Here is a 26,056-nt window from a genome sequence, read left to right as displayed (position 1 = left end):
AAACATTTTCAGAGTGTTAGATAATTGGGCATACAAACTCAAATTACATAGTCCATATTTTTTTTGAGCTACTGAATATTTGTTAAAATCCTGAGTATCAAAACACTGAGTTAAAGGATGATAGACAAAAACATCTATCTGAAAACTGTCCCACCCACAGAGGGCTAAACTGTCTTTGGGAAAAGTGGGCCTACAGGTGAAACAGGTGACGAGACTACGTAGCACTGTATAACTTCTTTGGAACCTATTGGAAGGAATACTGTAGTTGGGTGGAAGTCATGTTCTGGAAAAAGTGGACTTTCGGTGAGGCCTTGATAGGCCGTGAGGTTGAGGAAAGTGGAGAGCAGGGCAAGTGTATTCCCAAAGGTGAGTCCAGCATGAAAAGCTTAGACACAACACGTATACTTACGAGGATGATGTTTGTCGAAGTATAATCTGTAAACCACAGGCCCACAAAATATTGATGTAGAATATTAATAGCATATGTGAGAAATAAACGAGTTTGTGGGATACTGTGTTAAACCAAGCTCAATGGATATATATAATGTAGGATGAGGACCTTTAATATGGCAGTTTACCATGTCACTCTCCACAAGGGTTATAAAGTATTCATTCAACCACCAATCTGTATTGAGCACCTCGTATGTGCCACCGTGTTTGCCCAAAAATAAGACATAGCTGGACCATCAGCTCTAATGCATCTTTTGGAGCAAAAATTAATGTAAGACCCAGTCTTATTTTACTATAACATGAGACTGGGTCTTATATAATATAATATAATTTAATATAATATAATATACCCAGTGTTATTTTACAATAATATAAGACCGGGTATAATATAATATAATACCAGATCTTACATTAATTTTTGCTCCAAAAGGCACATTAGAGCTGATTGTCCAGCTAGGTCTTACTTTTGGGGAAACACAGTAGGTACATGGGAAACATCAGGGAACAAAATAGACAGATATCCCTGCTGTCTGGAGCTTTGACCCTTGGGAAAGGGAACAGGCAAATGATAGTCAGAAAGAACATAATAAATAAGGAAATCATATATAAGAAAGATATATGTAGTTAAGAAAATAGAAACGGTAGGTCAAAGTAAAGAAACTGAGAGTGCTAGGGGTTGGGGAGAGGCACACAGAGGCTGACAGTATTAAAGAGAGTGGTCAGGCTGAATTAAGAAGGTAAGATTTGAGCAGACTCAAGCAAAATAATTCACCAAGTAGACATCTGGGCAAACATTCCAAGCAGAAGAGTCTGGCAAGGAGGCCTGTATGGCTGGACCTGAAGCAGCCCCTGAGAAGGAAACTTGGAGGTTGCAGGGTTCAGAAGGGGGAGCTAAAGAGCCTATTTGGTGTTACAAGTTATTGTCAGGACTTAGGTTTCATTCGGAGCAAACTGGGAGTTGTTGCATGGTTTTAAGACTGGAGTTAACGCGACCTGATCGATGTTTTCAAAGGTTCACTTTGTCATCTGTTTGGAGAATACAGTGAAATTTTTCAAAGAGCAGCTTGAAGGACTAATGGTTTACGGCCTTTCTTACGATGGTTTTGACAATGAAGCCTGGGTCTGCTGCCCGACTGCCACATCTTCTAGAGAAGATGTGTAATCACAGTTCATTAACTAAATGCCTAAGTGTTGGATTGAGGCATTTCTTAGATGACATGGCCCTTGCTTTATCTGGTATAACCGCCAATCTTCAGCCCGTGATACCTAAATTATTACAGTTAAAATGTTTGTGTTGAGGTTAAAAAAAAAAATGTATTTCTCGATTGGGTTTTCTCAAGGACAGGCTCTTGTAGGTGGGTGAAGCAGGTGCTACACTTTAATTCTACAACTCTTTGGTCAAACAGATTATTGAATGCCAACAAGATAAACTGCCTTCGGGTAGATGCTTTCCAAGATCTGCACAACTTGAACCTTCTCTCCTTATATGACAACAAGCTTCAGACCATCGCGAAGGGGACCTTTTCACCTCTCCGGGCCATTCAGACGATGTATGTTATATATGTGATTTGGGTCAAGGTAGAGGACCATTGTTTTCAGTCTGAGTTTGAGAGTTAAGTTCCTTGCCAGTCTTGTATAAAAGTGTTCCGTGTGTGTTTCTGAAAGGCATTTGGCCCAGAACCCTTTTATTTGTGACTGCCATCTCAAGTGGCTGGCGGATTATCTCCATACCAACCCAATCGAGACCAGTGGTGCCCGCTGCACCAGCCCCCGGCGTCTGGCAAACAAAAGAATTGGACAGATCAAAAGCAAGAAATTCCGTTGTTCAGGTAATTTCTTACTTCGTTTGACATTTCCCCTGTGTTACCAACCGTAGTGGTTATGTGAGACGTAGGGACAGCTGGCCTTCAGCTGAATCACCAAACACTGTAGAATTATATTTCTTTTTCTTCTGTCCATAATGAAAAAAATAAAACTATAAACACAATTCATATGGCCCGCCTGTATGTAACATTTTTAACACTATGTGAAGCAGAACAAATAGGCCACCGGCCAAGAATAAAAGATGCCTGGATACTTTATGCTCTATTCCCAGGATTCAAACTTAACAGGGCCTTTTAGCTAACTCAGAATGCGTTTTAAGCCTGTTCGGTCTCATGTTTGTTATATTATTCTTCCTTGAGAAACTTAAGGTAATTAATCATGTTTGCATTTCTTCAGAAAGTGAGCTGAGACTTACTTACATGATTTTCTCAGGCTCAAAAGTAGGGGTAAAAATCTCCTGATCCCTTACTTCTCACAGGGAATGCTGTTTTCTCATTTTTGCATTCTTTTATTTTGAATAGGACTGTGGGGATGCATCCCCCCCCCCAAAGGGCATTTTATTAACATTTGGGGAACATTACATTTATTTATAAAGAACTAAATATAAATGCATTGTATTAATACTAAGTAGAAGCTTACTTCATTGAAATTTACTATTTGCTTTCTTTTAATCTTTTCTATTTTCTCATGATAAAATACATTCTGTATCTGTTGGTGCCTAACTATTCAAGGCCTTTTTCACATTCGGCAATTAATTCAAACTAAAAAGCGAATATCCAGACAAAGCCGGTTATTGTCGATGGTTCTAGACACATTTACTACTCACTGTACATTATTATACTTCAGCCACTGCTGTGAATATACATTTTTCACTTAATTATCTGTAGTGACTTTAGTCCGTTCTTAATCTAATATAACTCATATCTCTGCTTGCTGACATTCAGGTGCATCTTCTATTTTTTTTCTCTTTTTTGATTTAGCTAAAGAACAGTATTTCATTCCAGGTAGGTTTTGCTCGGTAGTAGGACTAACTGCAGAAACCCTTTCCTCACCTGATAAAATAGAGCTTCTAAAACGTTGATATGCATGCCTTTGAAAGTACAGTGGGTACTCTGTAGATAGATTCACTTCTGCGTAGATCACTTGTAGCTGTTTCCTGAACACCTCTCTGACCTTTGCATGCAGCTTCTGATGGTAAACATATATATTATTAAACTCCCACCTTTTTATCCCCTCTTTCACTTTGGCACCTTATCTAAAATTCTTCACAGTAGCTAAAATGTTTGAACCTATGGCTTTCTACTTGAAGTCATTTTTCTCTCCTTACCTTGTATATCTGATCTTTCAACCTGTTTTTAAAATACAGCTTGTGGCGCTGATTTTAAAGACAGACGTTGCTGTTATCAAAGAGCCAGTTCTGCATGAAGTCAGTTACAAACACACAGAATTGTGTTTTCAGTCGTGGGATTTACTTTTTTTTATAGGTTGTGCCCCCTACTTTTTGCTTGACTTTGGTTACTGTGGCTTCACTTTTTGTGGAGAAGCTGGTGCTTCCTGCTGGTTTACGTGCAGTGGCACTGTGTGTGTGGCTTTACATCCCTGCACAGCTGGAGTCACGGTGTAACTCCCCAAAACAATGCTGACACCCAACCTGAAAGCATCAGACGTTCCTGAGCAATAAGTGCCTTGAATTATGTAGGCAGATGAATGAAATATTTCTTCGAAAAGTAATTGAAATGTGTTACCACTACAATCTTACCGTCTTAACACGATCAAGGCTGACGATTCTAGAACTAGCTCTTTGAAATATGTATCTTTATTTGTTTTTTTTTCCCCTTGCCTGCCAGTTGTGTAAAATGCCTCTTGACTTGTTTGCTTTAAATCATTATGTAAATTTATATGTTAGTACTAATTGGCCACATTTACCATCTCCTGGGTATATTCTGGACGATAATATATTTTAACAGCTGTAAATAAAAAGATATTTCTAAGCATTAGTGTGCAAAACCATACTTACTTTCTAAAGAGCTCTGGGTTCGATTTCTATTTTAAGGAGCTTTGTGTTGCTTGCCATTATTGAATTATAATTTGATTAATTTTATGCACTTAACAGGTTTTGTTTTATTACTTATTTTGAGCGTGAATGGTTAATAAAATTTTATGTATTACACTGGCTGCAGAAGTAATATACTGAAAAGAACAGTTGATTGGCTTTCACTGGCAATCTTTAAAATACATTATTTTTTACCCAGTTATTAAATAGAAAGTCATCTGGTAGCTATTACTTACCCCGAAAAAGTTATATTCTAAACACCAGAAGACCTATAGGATAAAACATTAATATCACTTAAATCCAAAAATTGCAGCAGTTAATATAATTGTTACTAAATTATTGTCTATTACATTTAAATATACTTCATTAACAATTTAGAAGTTAATATTTTGAATATACCAAATGAACCAAAAGTTGGGTTGTTTTCATAAATTTTGATACAGTTTTGCCCACTAATTGACAGCCGCCAAAATAGGTCTTGGAAAACACTTTTTATATCAGATACCATGGTTTAATTGTCAATTTCTGAAAAATTCGGTCTACATTATTTAAAACAATAATTATAGAAGTCAGGATTCAGAATAATTCTTTAGTCCACCTCTCCCTTTTTTCCCCAGACTTTAATTAATATTTGAGTCCATCTAGGAGCCACCGTAAAACAAGCACCATTGTTACAGCGTTGAATGGAGATTATTTTAAATGTAATATGCCTAGTATACCAGTTATTTAGACTTTGTTCCCAGTATTGTCTCATTTACCTTTTACTAAACTTACACCACAATACAATAGATTTTCAATAAATGTAATGGTATTATTTCCCAAATGCAGTGAAACTATTATATTCGGCTCTGCAAACTCCTTAAGGATCTGATTCCATTTTAACTAAATGACATTATTTGTAAATTGGAAAAGTCATTAAAAGGCATGTAAGCCACAACCTGAGGATTAATCCAAACATGCTAATGATAGTCCTTGAAGATGTCAGTGATTGGTTTTTCACTTAATTTCACCTGTTTACTTGTACCACCATTCTATATGGCATTCTAGATATTATAGTGATAACTCAAAAGAAGAGCTATCATGCAGAGAAGTCGTCTTTAAAAGGAATTGACAAGAACTGAATTTGTGCTGTGTATCTTTTATGCCATTGTTTTTCCTGTAAGACCGTTATGCTTCAAAAAAATTACTGAAAAAGTTTACAAAGCACAACAATTCCAATCCTACCATGCCATTCCCTGTTAATTGCTACAGTAAGAAGAGACCTTAGTTTTATGTATATGCCTATTTATCTTAATTGGGATTGCTGTCTTTCTTTCCTTCTTGGTGATCTTTACTTTTGCAGGAGTTCACCATTTGGGCTGTAAGTAAAAGTGTCTGATCTGAAACAATGTCCTTCCTTTTCAATCCCGATGTACCTTCTTCTAGTTTTGGTCTTTTGCGCCTTTTTTATTTATTTTTTTTTTTCAAGAAGAAACCACAGATCGTTTGAGCTTCTCTGTTGTCCTTGTAGCTCAGCTCCAACTTCTTCCTGGATGTTGTCCCCGAAAGCTGTTGTGAGGAACGGTGGAGGCACCTTTCAGTGTAGCCCCTTCTTTGTGTTTCCAGGAAACTTTGGTAGTAATACTCTTACTATGGTCATACACATTCTGCGGGAAGAATGCATGTCATGTAAACAGTATTACACTTCCAGAACGTCTGTAGCTTTTCTCCTGCTTCCCTTCATCTTTCCTCTCCGTCTTACCCTTGGCCTAGTGGATGGTGTAGTGATTATGTAGCGAGATTTTCTGTTGTGCTTGATCTAACCATGTGGTTGCCAGGTATGAGTAAAACATGGTTCCGTCAAGCACCATGGAACGTCACGCAGCTTTCTACAGCATGACAAGCTGCTGAGGCTTAAATCAGGATTTACTTGTCTCTCTTTATAAAATCAAAATGAAAAAAGAGGGCTTTTTAGGCATTTCTGAAGATTATGTGAGAGGGAGAGAATAATAAAAGACCATAGAAAATTGAAAAAACCTGAGTACATCTATTAGCCTTGAAAGCCCTAATTTAAAATGATATATAGGAATATGTTTATTACTGGATACATTTTAAATTCTTGACTCCGAGAAAAAATAATCTTTTTAACAATTAACAGCCATTGTGTGATTAGCTGTCAAATAGGCTAGAATGGCTCATAACTGGATCAGCAGAAAGTACAGCTGTGAAAAGCTCATCTCTATTAATGTTTTCCTGTCCTGTGAATCTAGTTACTCTTTTTTCCAGCAAATTCCAAGCCCTTGTTTTAACCCTCTCCTGACACCCATTGACCAAATTTCCCCAAGTTGTCTCCCTGCTGCATAATCTATAGTTATCTTCCTTTTTTCCTTCCGACAAATTCATAAACATTCCAACCTTTAGACTCAGTGTCTTTCTTTTTTTTTCATTTTTTTATTTTTGGCTTGAATCCTCAATAGGTACAGAAGATTATCGATCAAAATTAAGTGGGGACTGCTTTGCAGATTTGGCTTGCCCTGAAAAGTGCCGTTGTGAAGGGACCACAGTTGATTGCTCCAATCAAAAACTCACCAAAATCCCAGACCACATTCCCCAATACACTGCAGAACTGTAAGTTCATCTCTGAACAAAATCCAGGCTGGGAGGGAGGAAACGAAAGCATCAAAGTATTGGAATTATTATCTTGCTCTTTTACTCTCAATAATTGTGTTAATTTTAATTCACATACGTTGGCATAACTCCTGTCTGTACAAGAATATATTACAGGCTATCTTCCTTCACCTTCCTGGCCCAAGATACAACTACCGGAATTAATTTACCTTTGAAAAATTCAATTAGCAGTTAGTAATATGCATAATAACAGCATTCGTTTGATATTTATTTCTTCAGAATTATTTATGCCCAAATCCATTTCTAAGCACGTAATAGATTTTTAACATAGTTAGTCTTTACAACAACCAAATAAAGTAGTTTGAGAATTACCATTTTGAATCTCTATTAATTATGAATTCAATCTGAGTCTTTTTTTTAATCTGCTTTAGTACCTTACTGACTTATGGGTAGAAAGATTTGGTGTTTATCAAGTGTTAAAGCACAAAGGATAGGTTTTTGTTTTTTGTTTTGTTTTGTTTTGTTTTTCTGAACAATAGATACCATAGCAAGAAAAGCTGAAAAGGCAGAGTATGATCAATTTATATTTATAACCCTAACACACAACCTAGCACGTACTTGGTGCTAAAATATGTTTGTTGAATCATTTATAGATGCTATGCCCGTGTATGGTTTGTCTTTACTGACTTTATTTATAAACGTAAGACATTTAAAGTTAGTGTTCTAAAAATCCAGGGAAAACCTAGTGAAATCTCATCGTTATGTACAGCACCATCTGGTATTTGTCACTAGCGCGTCGCATAGTTGGTTGTCTTTCTGTGCATGTGTAATCCTTTTGTCTTCAACTAGATTATAGCCCCTTGATGACAAGGATTGCGTTTTATAGTTAATCTCCCACCGTGCCTATACTCATGCCTGTTACTAATGAATTTTAAGCCATTTGAATAATTAAAAATAACATAATGCCTTCAAGGAGATGACAGAAACTAACTACCCTGTTTGTAGTGATGCTCTTTTTTATTACTGTGTTTCCCCGGAAATGAGACCTCGCCAGGCAATCAGCTCTAATGCGCCTTTTGGAGCAAAAATTAATATAAGATCCAGTCTTATTTCACTATAATACAAGACCGGGTCTTATATAATATAAGACTGGATATGATATAATATAATATGATATACCGGGTCTTATACTAATTTTTGCTCCAAAAGGTGCATTAGAGCTGATTGTCCGCTAGGTCTTATTTTCGGGGAAACACGGTATTATTATTCATGTTAGTTCATGAAGCTATTTCATAGCTCCAGGACTTGTAGAAATATATGGAGACCATGCAGCAAAAACTCTGAACTCTATTTTTATAATCATGTAGGGAGTTATGCTCATTTCCAATAATACTACAAGCAACAATTCAAATCATATCCTCCAGCATGTTAATACCTTAAGAAGGTTTACTTGTCAACCAAGAATTGTATTCGAAACTAGCTTCTAATTTGTTGTTCAGCAGAGGTGTGGGTCTGTTTTAAGAAATTAGGAAAATTTTTAAATTATGCGTTTTAAAAATCAGCACTTGGAAGAAAATATTTGCAAATCATGTGTCTGATAAAGGACTTATATCCAGTATGAATAAAGAATTCTTACAACTCAACAATAAAATAAAATAAAAAATAAAAATGTACATTACCCAATTAAAAAGTGGTCAAATTACTTGTATGCACATTTCTCCAAAGAAGATTACAAATGGTTGATAAGCACATGAAAAAAAATTTACATCATTAGGCATTAGGGAAACACAAATTGAAACCATAGTGAGGTAACACTTCACACCCACTAGAATGGCCATAAGAACAAACAAACAAATAAGTAAACAAACAAAAAACGGTACAGGTGAGAGAATTTGGACCCCTCATATATTGCTGGTGGGAATGTAAAATAATGCAGCCCCTTTAGAAAACTCCATAGCGACAGAAAGTAAATAAATTGTTGGGAAACTGTTTGGCTGCTTCCTCAAAGAGTTAAACATACATTTACCATGTGATCCAGCAATTTCACATATATATACATATACATATATACACATATACACATATATATATATATATATGTATACATGTATCCAAAAGAACTGAAAACATATATCCACAGGAAAACTTGTACACCAATGTGTACAAGCAGCATAATTCATAATAATCAAAAAGTAGAAGCAACGTAAATATCCATGAACTGATAAATGGGTAAGCAAATGTGGTATGCCCATACAATGGAATGTTATTTGGCCACGAGAAGGAATGAAGTACTGATATATGCTAAACATGGATGAACCTTGTAAATGGTATGCAAAGTGGAAAAAGCCAGCCAAAAAAGACCACATTTTGTATGATTCTATTTTTGTGAAATGTCCAGATTAGAAAACTCCATAGCAACAGAAAGTAAATAAATTGTTGCCGAGGACTAAAGCAACGCAGGTGCAGGCAGGGGACAGCAGACTGAGAGTGACTACTGATGGGTATGAGATTTATTTTTTGTGAGATGAATATGTTCTGGAATTAGGTAGCAATGGTGAGTGCACAATTTTGTGAATATGCTGAAAAACACTGAATTCTACAATTTAAAACGGAGAGCTTCATGGCATATAAGTTGTATATCAATAAAGCTGTCAATAAAAAAATCATTGTGGAGCAAGTGATTAGAAAAAAATGGTCTAAAGTGCTTTCTGGGGGAGGGGCATAGTGAGCATAAAAGTTTCAGAAACTTTGTTGTGCAGCTGACTAAATGAAAGCTGGTTTTGACTTTTAATGATTGGTTTCCTTTACTGTGTGCCTCTTAATACATTTTATTTTGATCATTAACATTTGAATGAAATGGGAAAACAATTCTGTACATTTGGCCCTCCATATCCTTAGGTTCCACATCCGTGAATTCTAACAACCTCAGAATGAAAAATGTTAAAAAAAATGAAATAAAGTTAATATTGTTGCTGATGTGCCCCAGGTCGTCAGGCCTACAATGGCTGCCCATGTACAGAACGTGTGCAGAGGTCTTTTCTTGTCATAATTGCCTAAACAATACATTATAACAACTATTTACATAGCATTTACATTGCATTAGGTATTATAAGTAATCTAAGGATGATTTAAAGTGTGGGGGAAAATGTGTGTAGGTTATATGCAAATCCGAAGTGTGATCAAAAAATACGGTGAATGTTTAAATTTTAAAAATGTATTACAGTAAAAGACACATTGCCATTAATCTCTGTCAAAGTACTCCCCCTCACTTTGAACACACTTATCCCATCATTCTTTCCACTTCCCGAAGCAATTCTGGAAGTCCTTTTTCGTGTCTTTACTTGCATTGTCGTGGTTACCTCGATGTCCTGAATCGATTCAAAACATTTACGTTTCATGGCCATTTTGACTTTGGAAGTCGCACGGTGCCAGACCCAGTGAATAGGGTGGATGGGGACACACCGTAATGTTTTTATTTGACAGAAATTGCCATATACCAGAAGCAATGTGTGACACAGAGCATTGTCATGATGGTGGAGGAAGACAACACACTTACGAAAGAGGGCTTCCTTCCAGAACTGCTTCAGAAAGTGGCAAGAACGATGGGATAAGTGTGTTTGAAGTGAGGGCGAGTATTTTGAAGGGGATTAATAGCAATGTGTCTTTTACTATAATACATTTTTTTAAATTGAAACATTCACTGTATTTTGTGATCACACCTCATATTATGCCATTTTATTCAAGGAAGTGAACACCCACAAATTTTGGTATCTGAGGGGGTTCCTGGAACCGATTCCCCATGGATATTGAGGGACAACTGTACTTTCCACAAATCTTCGGTGATATGTGTCCTACAGGATAATCATTAAATAATGTTATAAGTCTGTATGAGAAATAAAATTTAATCCCTTCCTGACTCTTAGTAATCAAATTTTTCTGTTTCTTTTTTCCCTAGGCGACTCAATAATAATGAATTCACAGTGTTGGAAGCTACAGGAATCTTCAAGAAACTTCCTCAATTACGTAAAATGTAAGCCGTGCATTAGCCATCTTTTAAAAATTTCTGTGGTGTTTTGTTGTTTTTCCTGTCCTTTTGCAGTTTTATTTATATTTTTTTGGAAATTGGAAAATATAAAATATCCAGAGAAATTTCCATACACTGACTACCTGTGGCATAAATTTAGGGTAACCTCTGAGAGGAAGCCCAGTAGTTGGCTTTTTTCTGTATCTTCAAATGAGGCCAACCACATTTCCATAGCAGAAACCTAGCATCTGATGTTTAACTCAGACAGCTGCTCTGTTATATGGCCCCAGCAGGAATCCACCATGTAAGCACATTAGAGATGGGTGCAGTAATGTTTTCTCACTTCCTTTACAATTCGGCAAACCATGCTGTTATTTCTCTTTCAGCCCATTCATATCAACTATTTGACTTTTTGCTTCATTAAACTTTCATTAGGAGATAGTCAAAATTAATGATTGCTAAACTGGCTCGATAGGTCATCTGTGTTACTGCTTGTCCACAACTCATGTTTTAAAATATGTTTGTAAGCTCAGCAGTTTCAACAATAATCAAGACAGTAAACAATAATCAAGACAGTGCTCTACCCCCCACCAGGACAGAGGCCAAGCATGTAAGGCCAGGGGAGCGCCCTCCACCCAGGAAGAGGCATCAGAAGGAGGAAAGCAGCATTCTTCTATGACATCTGTGATTTCATATATGTAACCGCCCACAGTCAGGCAGACCGTAGCAGGGAGAGAAGACTGAAACTGCTTCCGTGCCCGACCCCCATCTTATACTGCCTCCCAGAGATTCTAATTGCTTAATAGTCTTTTATTCCCCCACTGACACTAACTGCTCTTGATTTGTAGCTATAAAATGCCTTTCAATTCAATGCATATTTATTGAGCAGCTATGCTGTGCAATGCTCTGAGAAGAATAAAATGATAACGTAGAAATGATCCTTGTTCAGTGGGCATCCCTAGTCTTAAGATGAGCAGTGAGAAGAAGAACGATGGAATGTATAAAAAGGTATTACCTCAACTGGATGTCCTTGCCCTCTGGGCTAACATTGCAGTATTTCGTATCATACAAAATACTGATAGTTAAGTTGGCTGTTTTGATACATGAGAAGTTTAACCGGGAACAAACTCATATTCAAACACATTCATTTCTGAGGCTATCTGAATGCTAACACATTTTAGTGCATCCTTCTACTCTACGCAGCTGCCTTCTTTTTTCCTTAGTTAATTCAACAGTTTTAATCAGGAGTATTTCTTTAAAAAGTCCCTTATTCAGTTTTGGGGTAAACAAAGGTTTATGCAACTAGTACCTGACCTCAAGAATTTTGTATTCAGGGGTTCCTTTCAGATTGCTTTGACAATGACCAGGCTGGCGTTTTTCACCGTAAACGTTAGCCTTTAGTATTGTTATTGTTTTGGCTTGATGGAATCATGGTGTCTCTTCGGAACCTTGAGATTTCTGAGCCGAGAAGAGCATGCAGATTGTGGAAGACTTTGTTCGGTAGAAGAAAATGATTAAATATATTGTCTCAGTGCCCTTATTGCTGGAAAGACATTGTTTAAAATCTTTGTTTCAACAATTTTTATTTAGAAACTTTAGCAACAATAAGATCACAGACATTGAAGAAGGAGCTTTTGAAGGAGCATCTGGTGTAAATGAAATACTTCTCACGAGTAATCGCTTGGAAAATGTGCAACATAAGATGTTCAAGGGACTGGAAAGCCTCAAAACTTTGTAAGTGTTCTTATTTGTGTGGTGATTCTTCTGCTATAGAATTGTAGTTCATGAGTCGTTACAGTCCTGGAGAGAGGATACAGATCCTTCTCTTCCTCATTCCCCAGCCATCATTCTCTCTCTCTCTCTCTCTCTCTCTCTCTCTCTCTCTCTCTCTCTCTCTCTCTCTCTCTCTCTCTCTCTTTCTCTCTCTCACACACACACACACACATTTTGTGGATGCAGACAGCCTCTCACTCTAATACCCCTGACGCCAGTATGTTGTTTGCAAAAGATCAAAAGAGTCTCCCCTGGCTGCAGACTCAACAATAAAGATCAACTTTGTTCCATGCTTGTACAGATCTGGCTCCTCTGTTCTGCTTCAGAATGAGCATCCTCTTTTTCTTTTCCTCAAACACCTCCATCTAAGACTCAATCTTGCCCCAAGGTCTCTAGCTTCAGAGTCTGCCTCAACTCAACCTGTGTGGCAGAAGAACTCTTAAGAGCTTAATCTGGAAACCGCCTCTGTCTGGCCCTGCGAGGTCTTAGTGTAAAAGAGAGAGACTGACTGTTGGGAGAACTTTCAATACCTATTTCAAAGTAAACATGCTAAGAGGTATGTCTGTTATCTCAGGGAGAGTGAAGCTGGGAAAAACAAATTCTATATGTTTCCAGAAGGTTGTTGGCCAAGGAGGATGGGATTGGATTGACAAGTAAAGATAACATTTTGAGTTACTTGAATTTTCTACAGAGCACGTATGTAGTTTTCATTATCTCTAAAGTATATAATTAAGTTTGAGAAATGTGGTGACCTAAAAATTGGAAGACACAAAACAAACTCTGAAGCCTTTGGAAGACATGAAAGAAACTGTCACCAAGCAGCAGCCCTTGGTGACGGCAGTAGAGAGAGGCCCAAGCTCCACTGTCTGCCCTAAACCCTCGCCCTCTCCCACAGCCCTCAGAGCCACAACCAAGAGGACTGAGAGCCGAGGAAGTCCATGGCCTGTTCTTTATCAGATGCAAAGGGAGAGGGCATCCCCCCAGCCAGTAGGGGTATGTTAATGGCATGCCAGATTGAAAGCCTGCTAAACCTCCTCTGCACATGGAAGAAGTGTGTTCTTTGAGGGATAGCTTGGATCCTAGCCATCCAGCAGGACCGGCCTACCACCCGCTGACCCCTCACAGGCTAACTTGGAGCCCCTTCAAAATGTGATTTAAACGCTCCTTCAGCCTTTCTATGGAGGAGATACTGAGCAGTGTATAGAAAGAAGGCAGAAAGGATGGCTGTGTCTCCTCCTACGCCTGCATCTCCCTCCCCTGCTCAAGCTGTCTCAGGCAACTCAGCAAAACACAAATCCTGCAACAAGCAGAAGCTCCCTTCTTAGACAGTAGTTGAGGGACTACTTGTTCCTGGAAGCTTCTCCTTGAATGGGAAGTAGGAGGAGCAGGGAGTGGAGTTGGGGAGCCTGTAAGTAACTGTATTAGTCCACCATGGGCTGCCACAACAAGACACCACAGACTGGATGCCTTAAACAATAGAAATTTGTTTTCTCACAGTTCTGCAGGCTAGAAGTCCAAGATCTAGGTGCTGAGAGGGTTGCTTTCTAGTGAGGACTCTCTGCTTGGCTTGTAGACGGCCACTTCTCTGCTGTACCCTCACATGGCCTTTCCTCTGTGTGCCTGGGGAGAGAGAGAGGGGGAGAGGGAGAGAGGGGGAGAGAGAAAGAGGGAGAGAGAGAGTGCGCTCTGGTGTCCTTTCCCTTTCTTATAGGGACACCAGTCCTATCAGATTAGAGCTCCACCTATAGGACCCCATTAACCTAATTCCTTCCCTAAAAGCCCTGTTTCCAACTACAGTCACATTGGTAGTTAGGGTTTCAACGTTTGAGTTTTAGGACACAGTTCAGTTCCTAACCCCACTCCAAAGAAATATTTCTTCTGACTGACTTTCCATTCACAGGACTCTCCCTGAGACAAGTTCTCTAAATTCATTTCTCTTCCTTACATGTCTAGTAATGTTTTTGTGCCTCTGATGTTTTGGCACTTGAGACAGACACCCACTGGCTCTCTATTTAATCCCATGGTGCCACAACAAACATAATGGGCATTTAGAGCCAAGCTTGGGTTAGTCAAAAACCTAAAGTAGGTTTATCTGGACAAATCTGTTCCTCTAAGTGGTATCATTCAGCTTGGAGCTATAAAGATTTTGACAAAACACTCCCCATTACCCCTAGACTTCTTAACCCTTTGGGACTAGTAAACCTCTGTACATATACGTACATATTTCAGTGAGTCTTTGAATCCCTGATTGCAGGTAGAATGTAGTATATGAGGTAGGATCGAAAAATGCAGAGAATGATCAAATTTTAAAAATTGTTAAAGGAAAAGATACATTGCCATTAATTATCCTCGTTTCAAACACACTTATCCCATTGTTCTTGCCACTTTCTGAAGCAGTTCTGGAATTCCTTTTTGGTGAGTGTCTTTAGTTGCACTGTTGTGGTTGCCTCAATGTCCTGCATCAATTCAAAACATTGCCTTTCTTGGTCATTTTGACTTTGGGGCAGAGCTAGAAGTCGCATGGTGCCAGATCCAGCGAATAAGGTGGATCGTAATATTTTTATTTGACAGAAATTGCCGTATCAGAAGCGAAGTGTGACACAGAGACTTTCCCATTGTGATCAAAACCTACGTGAATGCTGTTGCTGAGTGCCATCGAATGGAAAGGCAGGGATTTTCAATACGGGAAGCGGTGCATCAAACCTTAGTAACAGTGTGTGACAAGTTTCAACTTGTTCAGTGTAGTCAGTCGAATGTGAACTATGGTTGAGAGAAGGTGTGTTTTAAAGTGTGTGTTATATCATCTTCCATCATGATAACACTCCGTGTCACACATCACTTCTGGCACAGCAATTTCTGTCAAATAAAAACACTACAGTGTGTCCTCATCCACCTTATTCAACAGATCTGGCACTGTGTGACTTCTGGCTCTTCCCCAAAGTCAAAATGATTCAGTACATTGAGGCAGCCACGACAGCACAACTAAAGACACTCACAAAAGAGGACTTCCAGAACTGCTTCAGAAAGTGACAAGAACGTTGGGATAAGTGTGTTCAAAGTGAGGGGAAGTATTTTGAAGGGGATTAATAGCAATGTGTCTTTTATTGTAATGGTTGTTTTTTAACATTCACCGTATTGTTTGATCTCACCTCATATATTGTGCTTATGGATTTTTCTAGTGACAGAAAGCAAAGCTTTCTTCAACTTCTCACAGGGGCCTGTAACTCCAGCATGATTAAGACCGAGTGCTCTTTATTATTTATGTCAAAGAATAGGGCTGATAGAAATACTTTCCTGTTGTGCATTTGTTCCCTGACATAAAATGACATCTTAATAAGAGGGCATCATCCGTCCTTCTTATCTGTGACTTAGCAGAATGAAAAAGTTGCTATTTCTTATTTATCATAAGACAGTCTGAATTTTTAAAAGAACACTTTCTTGTTGCCTCCCATTTTTACATCCTGTAATCTTCTAATAGGCTGGTCAACTCATGTTTGGAAAAATTAAGGAAAACTAACTTTTCAACAATTTTGAATGAGATTCATTTTGATTTGGGATTTTTAAAAGCTTTTTGTTCCTTTTCTAAGCCCCCAAAATAGAGTTCACACAAAAATCGATAACTGAACCAAAACTTTATCAGTGATGATGAAATGACCGCAGTGTTAATCCTATTAGTGGCAATGACTTAAAAAAAAAAGAAATTGTTAGAATTTTTTCAAGGGAAGCCCATTTAAACTTCATTGTGAACAACTGGAATCTGTTAACTGTTGTCTCTTTTTAAATTCTGAACTTAAAACATGAAATCGTTTTCATAAATAAAATAATTTGTGCAAGCTTTGTGGATGCTCAATGGAGTTTGACTCCCCCAGCTGATGTTGACATTGACTTGGCATATAAGTCCCTGAGATGCCCTCAGTTCTTCATCTGCTGTGGTTATTGATTCTTTTCTGCCTCCTTTCTGTTCTACCTCAAATGTAATACTGCAGTGCATACACAAATCAGAGGGCTTCAAGGACTTAGAGAGCTGTAGTTGAATTAGGACACTATGTAATCATGCAAACATAATTATAACATCAAAGGAAAACAGTCTACCCTCATCAGATGGGGTTGTAAGTCCATGGGGAGGCTCACCATGCTTTTTGTAACTGAGTTCAATTCTTGACAGCTCTAAGCATTTTATTTTGCATGAAGTTCTCAGTGCATAGCCACGGAGATTCCTAATGACAAGAGAACATTCAGAAAACAGTATCGAATGCTACACATTTGCAAAGAGGGGTAATTTTGGTCCTGAGATAGGTAAAATAGCTTGCCTGATGCTCTATCTCTATACCAACGTTCTCTCTTTCTCCCACCTCAGGATGTTGAGAAGTAATCGCATAAGCTGTGTAGGGAATGACAGCTTCATAGGACTCAGTTCTGTGCGCTTGCTTTCTTTATATGATAATCAAATTACTACAATCGCGCCAGGAGCATTTGATACTCTCCATTCTTTATCTACTCTGTAAGTATGAAAAATAGTCTTCATTTGTGTATTACTTAAGCCACTGTATTATTTTTATTAGCTTCATGCATTATTAGGCTTTTCATAAAAATGTGACCAAGAATTTAGATATTTGTTTTAAAAGATAAATTTGTTCATGTTGAATTTACTTTAATTTTTTTTAAAAAAATTACCTACTATCATACATTAAAATTTAACAAAAATCACAGTATTTTTTCAGTCGATTATTTTTCATCATAACATGCTGTGGCTTAATTTATCAATTTTAATCTTATAACTTGATTATGCTGCAAATAAAAGAAATGGTACCGATTTTCCCCAGTGTTCTCACACTGGAGTCTTTGCCGTATAAATATCATAAAAACAGAATTGATGAGGTTGTTGCCAGCACAGTGTGTTCAAAAAGATCATTCACAGTGACAGGAGCTGAGTTAAGATGACCACACCAATAATAAAAGCTGTTCACTAGAGGGCATTTACTGTGATATTAAGGAAATATTGAAGAAATAGGTTGACTCTGTCCAGGAGGATAGTTTATGTAGACAGTTTGAGAATAAAAAATATTTGTAGCTCTGTAGACAGTACTCAGAAAATGTCAAAAAAAAAAAAACAAACTCTCTCCAAACAATGTATTTCAGGCCTTTTATGTGTCAGTATCTAAAAAGCAGTGTTTGAAATGATAAATCGTATAACTGATTTGATTTCCTGGTAATGGTTAGTGGTATCTAAATATACTAATCTAACTTAAAAGGTAGTTAGAAAAAAAAAAACAAAAACAAAACAAAACGTGTTCAACATAGCTCAAGTCAGTGAAGAAATAATTTGAGGGAAGCATCCATCCATCAGTAAAGTACTTAATCCTCTTTCCACATAAAATGTGACGTTTTACATGGAGTGACTAATTTGTGCATATTAAAGTTGGCATGTTTATAAATAATGGGATTGTCGATAGGTTTGTGCTGAAGTGGTGAGATGCCAAAAGTATGGAGATTTGTAGAAGTAAATTCATTTTTATAACTGGCATTTAATCAACTCAGCTGTCAGTTTAGATGGGAAACCTATTCTCTGGAGCAAATAAGAGATGGAAATCTTGAAATGACAAATTAATGAAGTAGCTGTTGTCAGGTTAAACTCAATAATATAAGGTAATCAGCCTTCATCTTTATATTAACTTATTGCATTATCCGTGTAGGGAAGTCTGACAGCAAGTCAGATCGGGGACAAGTTTAAATTATCTCTCAATGAAATATCTCTCAGGATCCACTGCATAAACCCGAAATTGCTACCTTCACTTTATTTTTCACATGAAATCAGCTGAAGAATTCTTATATGAAAGTGTTGTTATTTTGTTAAGTTTCACAAATAAATATTTTAGCCCCCAAAAAAGTGCATCTCACACGTTGTGTGTGATTGAATGTTAATTGGGTGTGTGGGGGGGTGGGGTGGGGGTAGAAATACAAAGAATAAGAAGGAGCCATTTCAGCAGAAATAGTGTGGGGAAGTGGTAGCGTAGGGTTTTGAGAAGTAGGAAAATGGAACCCTGAACTCAACTCTGCATTGTTTGCATGTGGCGCTTAGAAACCTGTTGGCCAATCCTTTTAACTGTAACTGCTACCTGGCTTGGTTGGGAGAATGGCTCAGGAAGAAAAGAATTGTAACCGGGAATCCTCGATGTCAGAAACCGTACTTCCTTAAAGAAATCCCCATCCAGGATGTTGCCATCCAAGACTTCACGTGTGATGATGGTAAGGAGGCTTTGCCATATCTTTGGTCACCAGGCGTCCCAGTGACTGTTCTGATACTGACGCCATGACTCAACAGCATATCAGTCCAAAGATAGTCATTGTGCCTCTTTGTCTCTGTTTTGTTGTTTCCTTTTGTTATGTTTTAACAATAGGACACTTACTTTCTCAGACTGCACTGTCATATCCAAGTCTACTTGCTGTTACTGAATATTTTAGATTTCCCAGTTTCCAACCTGGGGTCGATACCATTTTTATAACTTCATTTTAACGTTTCTTCATTATCCTGAGCATCTCTTTCAGTAGCTACCATTTCCAAATGTGAAAAGCAACTGACTTCTAAAATTGAAATTCTAGCAAATCTAACAAAAATAATAGTTTTCACGTTGTGCCCTCTATATATCATTACATTTGATTCTCATAGTAGCCCTATAAGGTAGGTAAAGCAGGTTCCTTTATTATTGCTAGTGAATGGAATGATCATTTGAGCCCTATATTTTAAAATGAGAGACCCATACAATTTTTGCTAAACATTTTTAATTCATCTTTATGTGTCTTCATGTCCCTTTATGTCTCCTCATGTCTATCTCCTTACAATTTCTCCATAATTCATTTTACATTTATATATCCTAACTAAAATGATTATAACTTGCATAAATAACTTAATAAAGAAAAGAACTATGATAATGGTATTAATAACACAAATTGGAGATTATTTTCTGGAATTCTGCCTTATGCGGTCTGCTATATAACCCACATGGTATCAATTTGCAGAAACTTAATGCCCTGTATGTCAGTGATTATCTGATTCAAGATGTGTGCTTGTTACTTTAATTTAAAGGCATAGAATCACTTCTAACATCTTCAAAGCCACAAGCCTGGGTTTTCCTGTATTTGTTTTGGGCATTTAGGAAATGATGACAATAGTTGTTCCCCACTCTCTCGCTGTCCTACGGAATGTACCTGCTTGGATACAGTGGTTCGATGTAGCAACAAGGGCTTGAAGGTCTTGCCCAAAGCAATTCCAAGAGATGTCACTGAATTGTAAGTAAAACTTGTTTTTTGTTTTATTTTTCTTTTATTTTTTTTCTTTTCTGAACAATTAATATTGCACACACCACGGGAAATGGACACAAAACAAAAATTTTTAGTCCTGTTGGCCAATTGCATCCGAAGGGCCCTTAATTAGTATCACATAAAACCTAAACAAATAATATAAAAGCTAGTTCAGATACCCTTGGAAATGCTGGTTGTGTGTGTTTCTCTTTCTCGCTGCAGGATTTCTCAGTGCCTTTATTATACTAAGGTGCACTGTGAAGCTCCAAGACAGGGTGGTAAAATATAAGGTAGCTCCCACGTTTATTTGTGCCTATAGCCCTTTTCTTGTGGAGTATCTTGCAAAATAAATGTTCCATCAAATGCACCTTGGAAAGTTCTGTATGTTTGGTTTATCTACAGTATCTGGGATATTCCATATGGTTAGTTATTCTTTACTACCATGTCCTGGAAGAATATCGCACCTTATAGGTACATAAATATCTGGGAGGTGGAAGAAGCTGGCACAATCCTTACCCTTAAAAAAATACTGCCCTTTGGACTTGAATCAAAGTCCTATAGATTGTAAACGGTGTGGGACCAATTATCCCTAACATTTTCATAACTGATATTTAACTGCAAATTATATGGCCATTATACACATATCTAGATACTAAGCACCCCCCACACTTCCTTAGTTGTCTCATGCTATATATGTGGAATGGAAGAAATCAGAGAATAAGCTGCTTAAATAATAATGCATGCTCTATTCCATTCTATTATCTGTATGGGAATATACCACGTGTAAATGCTTAATGTGTGTTTGAGTCACTTTTCATCATTTATTTTTTGTCAGTGTGGAATCATAGATCAAAAACTATTTAAGTCCATGGGTGGCCGGATGGCTCAGTTGGTTAGAGCAAGAGCTCTCAACAACAAGGTTGCCGGTTCAGTTCCCGCATGGGATGGTGGGCTGCGCCCCCTGCAACTAAAGATTGAAAACTGCGACTGAACTTGAAGCTGAGCTGCGCCCTCCACAGCTAGATTGAGGGACAATGACTTGGAGCTGATGGGCCCTGGAGAAACACACTGTTCCCTGATATTCCCCAATTAAAAAAAAACCACAAACAAACAAACAAAAAAAAGCCGATTTAAGTCTAAATCTAATTCATGCAAATATGTATGAGGGTTCCAAATGAGCAGCTTTGATAAACTTTTAGCGACATGGAACACTCTTAATGAGGTTTAAGAAGATGCCACTTCAGTTATCATAAGAACTTGTTTTCAAACAATGTGCCGTTCTATGAATCCTAGTTTGGTCTTGAATTGAATGTTTAGACAAAAAAGGTGGGACCCTGGCACGTGTACACAGAAGATCCCTCTTAGCTTTGAGTTGTAAAGTGTTCAGTTTCTCTCACTTGCTACCAGTCACAGTTGTTAACTAACCGTAAGCACTGCTTGGGGTGTGCGTGTGTGTAATTAGATACTTAATTCTTACTTTAATGTGTATTTATTCCCGAAGATCACCCTCCATCAAATGTTGGGAAGCTATAATACATGCCTGTAGTGTATTCTGGAGGCAAAGCCTTGATCCTAGGAGGCTCTGACCGAGCACAGGACCCTCTACATAGCGCTCACGTCATCTTTCGTGGGAAACCCCTTCTTCTACCATTTTAACCAGCTCATGCCGTAGTTTTTTTATCTGATTCCCATCAAATCATTTTAAACAGTCTTCAATTTCCTTACTAAACTACATCTGACAACCTGTTTTATTCATGTCCTGTCTATACAATCTATGTGTTTCTTCTGTCAGATAGCCTTCAATTTATTTCCCTACACATTTTTTTAAAAGTAAGTCTTTTTTTTTCTAAAGAAAATGGGTTACAGAGATGAGGAAAATAACTCATCTCTTGTGAATTCTAGTTTTACCTCCCAGGGAGCTGCTGCTTAGGATCACACCACGTCAGCAGGGTCCCTCTCAACAGTAACATATACGCGTATATTAGAAAAATGTCATGTGCTTATTATATTAAATTATTAAAGAATTTGGCAAAAATAAGTATGTATTTTGTATGTGGACAGTTTTCAACAAATGGTATCTATTATTTTTAATCAGCTCCATATAATTTCCCTCTTAGGTTGTTTTAATGTAAACATCCATATAGCACACATTCTGAATCTTTTTAGCTTTCTGTTAAGACATTTTCTGAAATAAAAACAGAGTGCTGAGGTATATGGGATCATGCTGCCCTCTCGTGGTACCAATAAAGAATTAGCTAGAGAAAAGAAAGGAGGGAGTGGAATGGAGATACAAAGTCAGAAAATTTGAGTAGGCATGAGTCATATCAAATGTTTATTACATATTTTGATAATTTGTGACTTTTATGTAACTGTTTTCACTTTGAAATAGTTGAAAGAGATTGTTATTTTAGGCAATTTCTCAGCTCTTGTGTCCAGTGAAAATACTAATCTCAGCCCTGGATCTGTGGTTGACAACATTGGGCCGGGGGGAGGGTCAGTGCCCAGTGTCCCAGAACTGATTGTGGGCACAAGATGGCCAGATAACCCAAGTTACTGGAAGACCTTTTTACCTCTCACCATCTGTATTCTGGGAAACAACAGCCTTGGGGGGAGATGGAATTTTTTTTTTTCTGTGACATCATGGATATAACTCTAAGTATCCCATTACCTTCTTTTCTTGCCAATTACCCAAAGCCTATCTATTTTCTGATTATTTTGCTGATTCTAATCAGAAAGGGAAAATTTACTTATACGTGGTTATTTGATTATAACTTTTATATACAGATGCTGTATTTATGCTCTTGATAAATCTTGTGATTTTCTATGAAACCTCCTAAAATTAATATCACCAAGTAGATAAATACAGTGGTAAAAATGACTTTTAAGGTTTTACAAACTGAAAGCTAATGATGTTTAAATTCCCAAATATCTCCTTTGAAGCATCCATTGCTGTGTACGAAGTATATCGGTACATATTAAGGCAATGAAGAGTGGTCTTGCCCTCAGTAGCAGGTTCTGCCAGGAGTGAACACCTTTCATGGTGTTGTCGCCACATAAACAGAAGCCAACTGGAGTTTGACTAAAAATGTGGTTGACTGAATGAGCCTTCTCGCTCACATAAAAATGGTTGGATACATGCCTTCATTCTTTAGATAAACCACAAAGAACTGGACTTACCAGTCTTTCCTTGGTTTTATAATTTAGCCTAAGTCATCCACAGAAGAATTCTACTGCATTGGACAAGTGTGATTTTTTTTTTTCTCTTATCCAGCAATCCTAGCTCGGAACATGCCACCTTATAGTCAAAATTGTTTATTTCCCACCCATAAGATACATCTGTTGTAAATGCTTTCTAGCCTCAATTAAGAATGAAATATTGTTCAACTATTTTACGATATGGTTCTGTTAACTTTATAAAAGATTGTATTGTTTCCTTGTTTTTAGGTATCTGGATGGGAACCAATTCACACTGGTTCCTAAGGAACTCTCTAACTACAAACATTTAACACTGATGTAAGTAATGTATCCAATGTTTCCGTCTTTGACTTTTTCCTCTACTTCATGAAAATGGGCATAGCAAGGGGTGGAAGATTGAGTGAACCTTTCAGATGGTATAAATCATTTGCAGTTAGATGCTCCCCTCCTTGCCCATCGTAGTTCTGGATCACTAGCTCCTTCTTCATTGTGTATCTGTCAGGCGATGGTGCATCGCCTTGGAAAAAGGTCTTCCTCTGTTCAAAGTACAGACACAGGTAAGAGTATGCATTAGAGAATTATACTACAAAAATGCAGTAAATCCTAAGCTTCTATTGATAATGAATGTGGGCTATTTTATGACAGGCCAAGGGAAGATGGAAAACAATGTTTTTATTCTTAACTTTAAGCAAAAGATGGTGGATGGTAATAATCTTACTGAAAATATATTATAAATCTAGCTTGTTAGATTCAATTCTCATATAAGTTATGAATTAAGGTATGGGATTTCAATATTAAAAATCACTTTATAAAATCCATATTTACTTTGTCAATTTAAGTAAATTGATAAAGATGTTGACATTCTGAGTATAAATTTCAAAACATTGAATTTTTTTTTGTTTGGTTTGATGTCTTCCTAAAATATCTCTTTTTTATTATTATTAATGTATGTAAACAATTTTTCATATCAATTTTAAGTTTTAAATTCAAGATTATATTTAAACATACAAACATTTTGATCTAGTTATGAGCACATTTTTTTTAATATATAATCCTATTATATATAATGTCACACTTGCAGTATCCTTGTTGGTGATTGGTAAAGCTTTTCACAAAACAAAATATAGCAACAATAGCAAATGTAAAGGGAAATACTTTATTTTTAATTTAAATCTAGTTTTAGAGTAAATACGGCTGGCTTAGGAGGCAGATTTCTAATATTCCTATAATAAGGAGGTTTCTTTCTAATTAGTGAACTCCAGAAACCTAGAAAGCAGAAAATGTTACATTTCTAGATGCAGACTTGACCCTAGGCAGGTAGAGGTTAGTTAAAATGACGTTGATCATTTTCAATTTTCCTTAAAAGTGTGGGCAAACTAAACACTTTGTAGAAAGTACATAGGGCTGTTTAAATGACAAACGATTAAATTAAGAAAAAAAGAGAATATACTGTAAGATGTCTTGTTCTGCCTCTAGTTATTTATTTAATAGCAACAAGAAGTGATTACATACATTTTGTTCTGTTATTTAACCATTAAATTGCTGCAATTTCCAAAGGGTCACTTCGGCAGAATTTGAGGGACAGCATGTGATTATTTAAAACCAATTTGGTAATGAAAAAATTAGTATTTGTATATCCACAAATGATTTTGCCAATGTGTGGTTGTATACAACTGTAGACAAGTTTAACTTTTGCTAAATATATATATATATATATATATTCTAAGATATATATATATATATATTTAGTTCTAATATATATACACATACATATGTGTATACATATACATATATGTATATATATACATATGTATATATATATACTAAATATATATATATTTAGTATTAGTTTTAAAATTTAGGTATAGTACCTCAGCAGTTAAGATGGGTTTTTAAGGTTCTATGACATTTCTCCCATTTCCATAATTCTTTTGGTCCATTTTGCTGGTATTTTAGTACTTTAATAAAGAAATGGATAATCAGCTTTTCTGAACCTTACATTTATTGATTCATATATTTTGTTTCAGAAAAATTAGTGAATGTAAGTTCACACGCATAAATTAACATAAATTATGACCCATAATCTTTCATTTATTCATGAATCTTTTATTTATATATTTGGCATTTTGCTTTAGAAAAAAATTAGTGAATAGATGCATATTCACTGTGTGTCACATTGTCATACATATGCGTGTATATACATATATTTACTAATTTTTTCCAAAGCAAAATGTCAAAATTATATATAATGTATTATATACACTATATGCCATTATATGGTATATATTATTATATTACATTATATATATATTTATAATATATAATTAATAATATATATTATACCATTATTTTCTATATATCACATAGATTATATATACAATAAAATTAAGATCAGGTCATTGAATATAAATTACAATCCATAATACACTTGTAAATAGCCATTTAGTATTGGTAAAAATCCACATCTCTCTCATTTACTATCATTCATTAAACAGGTGTTTACTAAGGACCTACTATATGCTAATGACTGCCAAAGGGCAAAGATTTTCATTATGGCATTGTTTTAAATTATGGCATAGTATGTAACTAAATGAGGAATTCTTTCAGTTATCAAATGCGACTATGTGTATTAGTGAGCATATGTATCAATGAAGATACAGTATGTATAACCAGTGGAATTTTCCAGAACAAAGGTTTATTTCTCACCCCCAAAATATGTCTGTTGTAAATGGCCTCCACTTGTCTTTGCTCTGGGACCAGGCAACAGGTGCAGGCTCTGAGGAGCATCACAAGCCTTTCAGATAAGAGAGGAGAGGGATATGGAAATAGTG

The 26,056-nt window shown here is 36.6% G+C and overlaps 1 protein-coding gene across 5 annotated transcripts in view; it reads left to right on the top strand.

Annotated features, from left to right (window-relative positions):
* Positions 1-26,056, top strand: part of SLIT2 (slit guidance ligand 2) — a 338,185-nt gene that overhangs the window by 246,921 nt on the left and 65,208 nt on the right. For 3 of the 5 annotated variants that reach the window (XM_033106300.1, XM_033106303.1, XM_033106299.1), the window contains 10 exons: positions 1,857-2,000; positions 2,116-2,279; positions 3,255-3,278; positions 6,784-6,934; positions 10,890-10,964; positions 12,549-12,692; positions 17,089-17,232; positions 18,811-18,977; positions 19,886-20,018; positions 23,475-23,543. In XM_033106300.1, the coding sequence (XP_032962191.1) occupies positions 1,857-2,000; positions 2,116-2,279; positions 3,255-3,278; positions 6,784-6,934; positions 10,890-10,964; positions 12,549-12,692; positions 17,089-17,232; positions 18,811-18,977; positions 19,886-20,018; positions 23,475-23,543 (1,215 nt within the window). The remainder of the gene's footprint in view (positions 1-1,856; positions 2,001-2,115; positions 2,280-3,254; positions 3,279-6,783; positions 6,935-10,889; positions 10,965-12,548; positions 12,693-17,088; positions 17,233-18,810; positions 18,978-19,885; positions 20,019-23,474; positions 23,544-26,056) is intronic. The other 2 variants (XM_033106302.1, XM_033106301.1) reach the window with 1 other exon arrangement.

The sequence above is a fragment of the Rhinolophus ferrumequinum genome, chromosome 5, assembly GCF_004115265.2.
Source record: "Rhinolophus ferrumequinum isolate MPI-CBG mRhiFer1 chromosome 5, mRhiFer1_v1.p, whole genome shotgun sequence".
Taxonomy (NCBI): domain Eukaryota; kingdom Metazoa; phylum Chordata; class Mammalia; order Chiroptera; family Rhinolophidae; genus Rhinolophus; species Rhinolophus ferrumequinum.
Note: the sequence above shows the minus strand (reverse complement) of the source record. Positions and strands in the feature narration are given on the sequence as shown.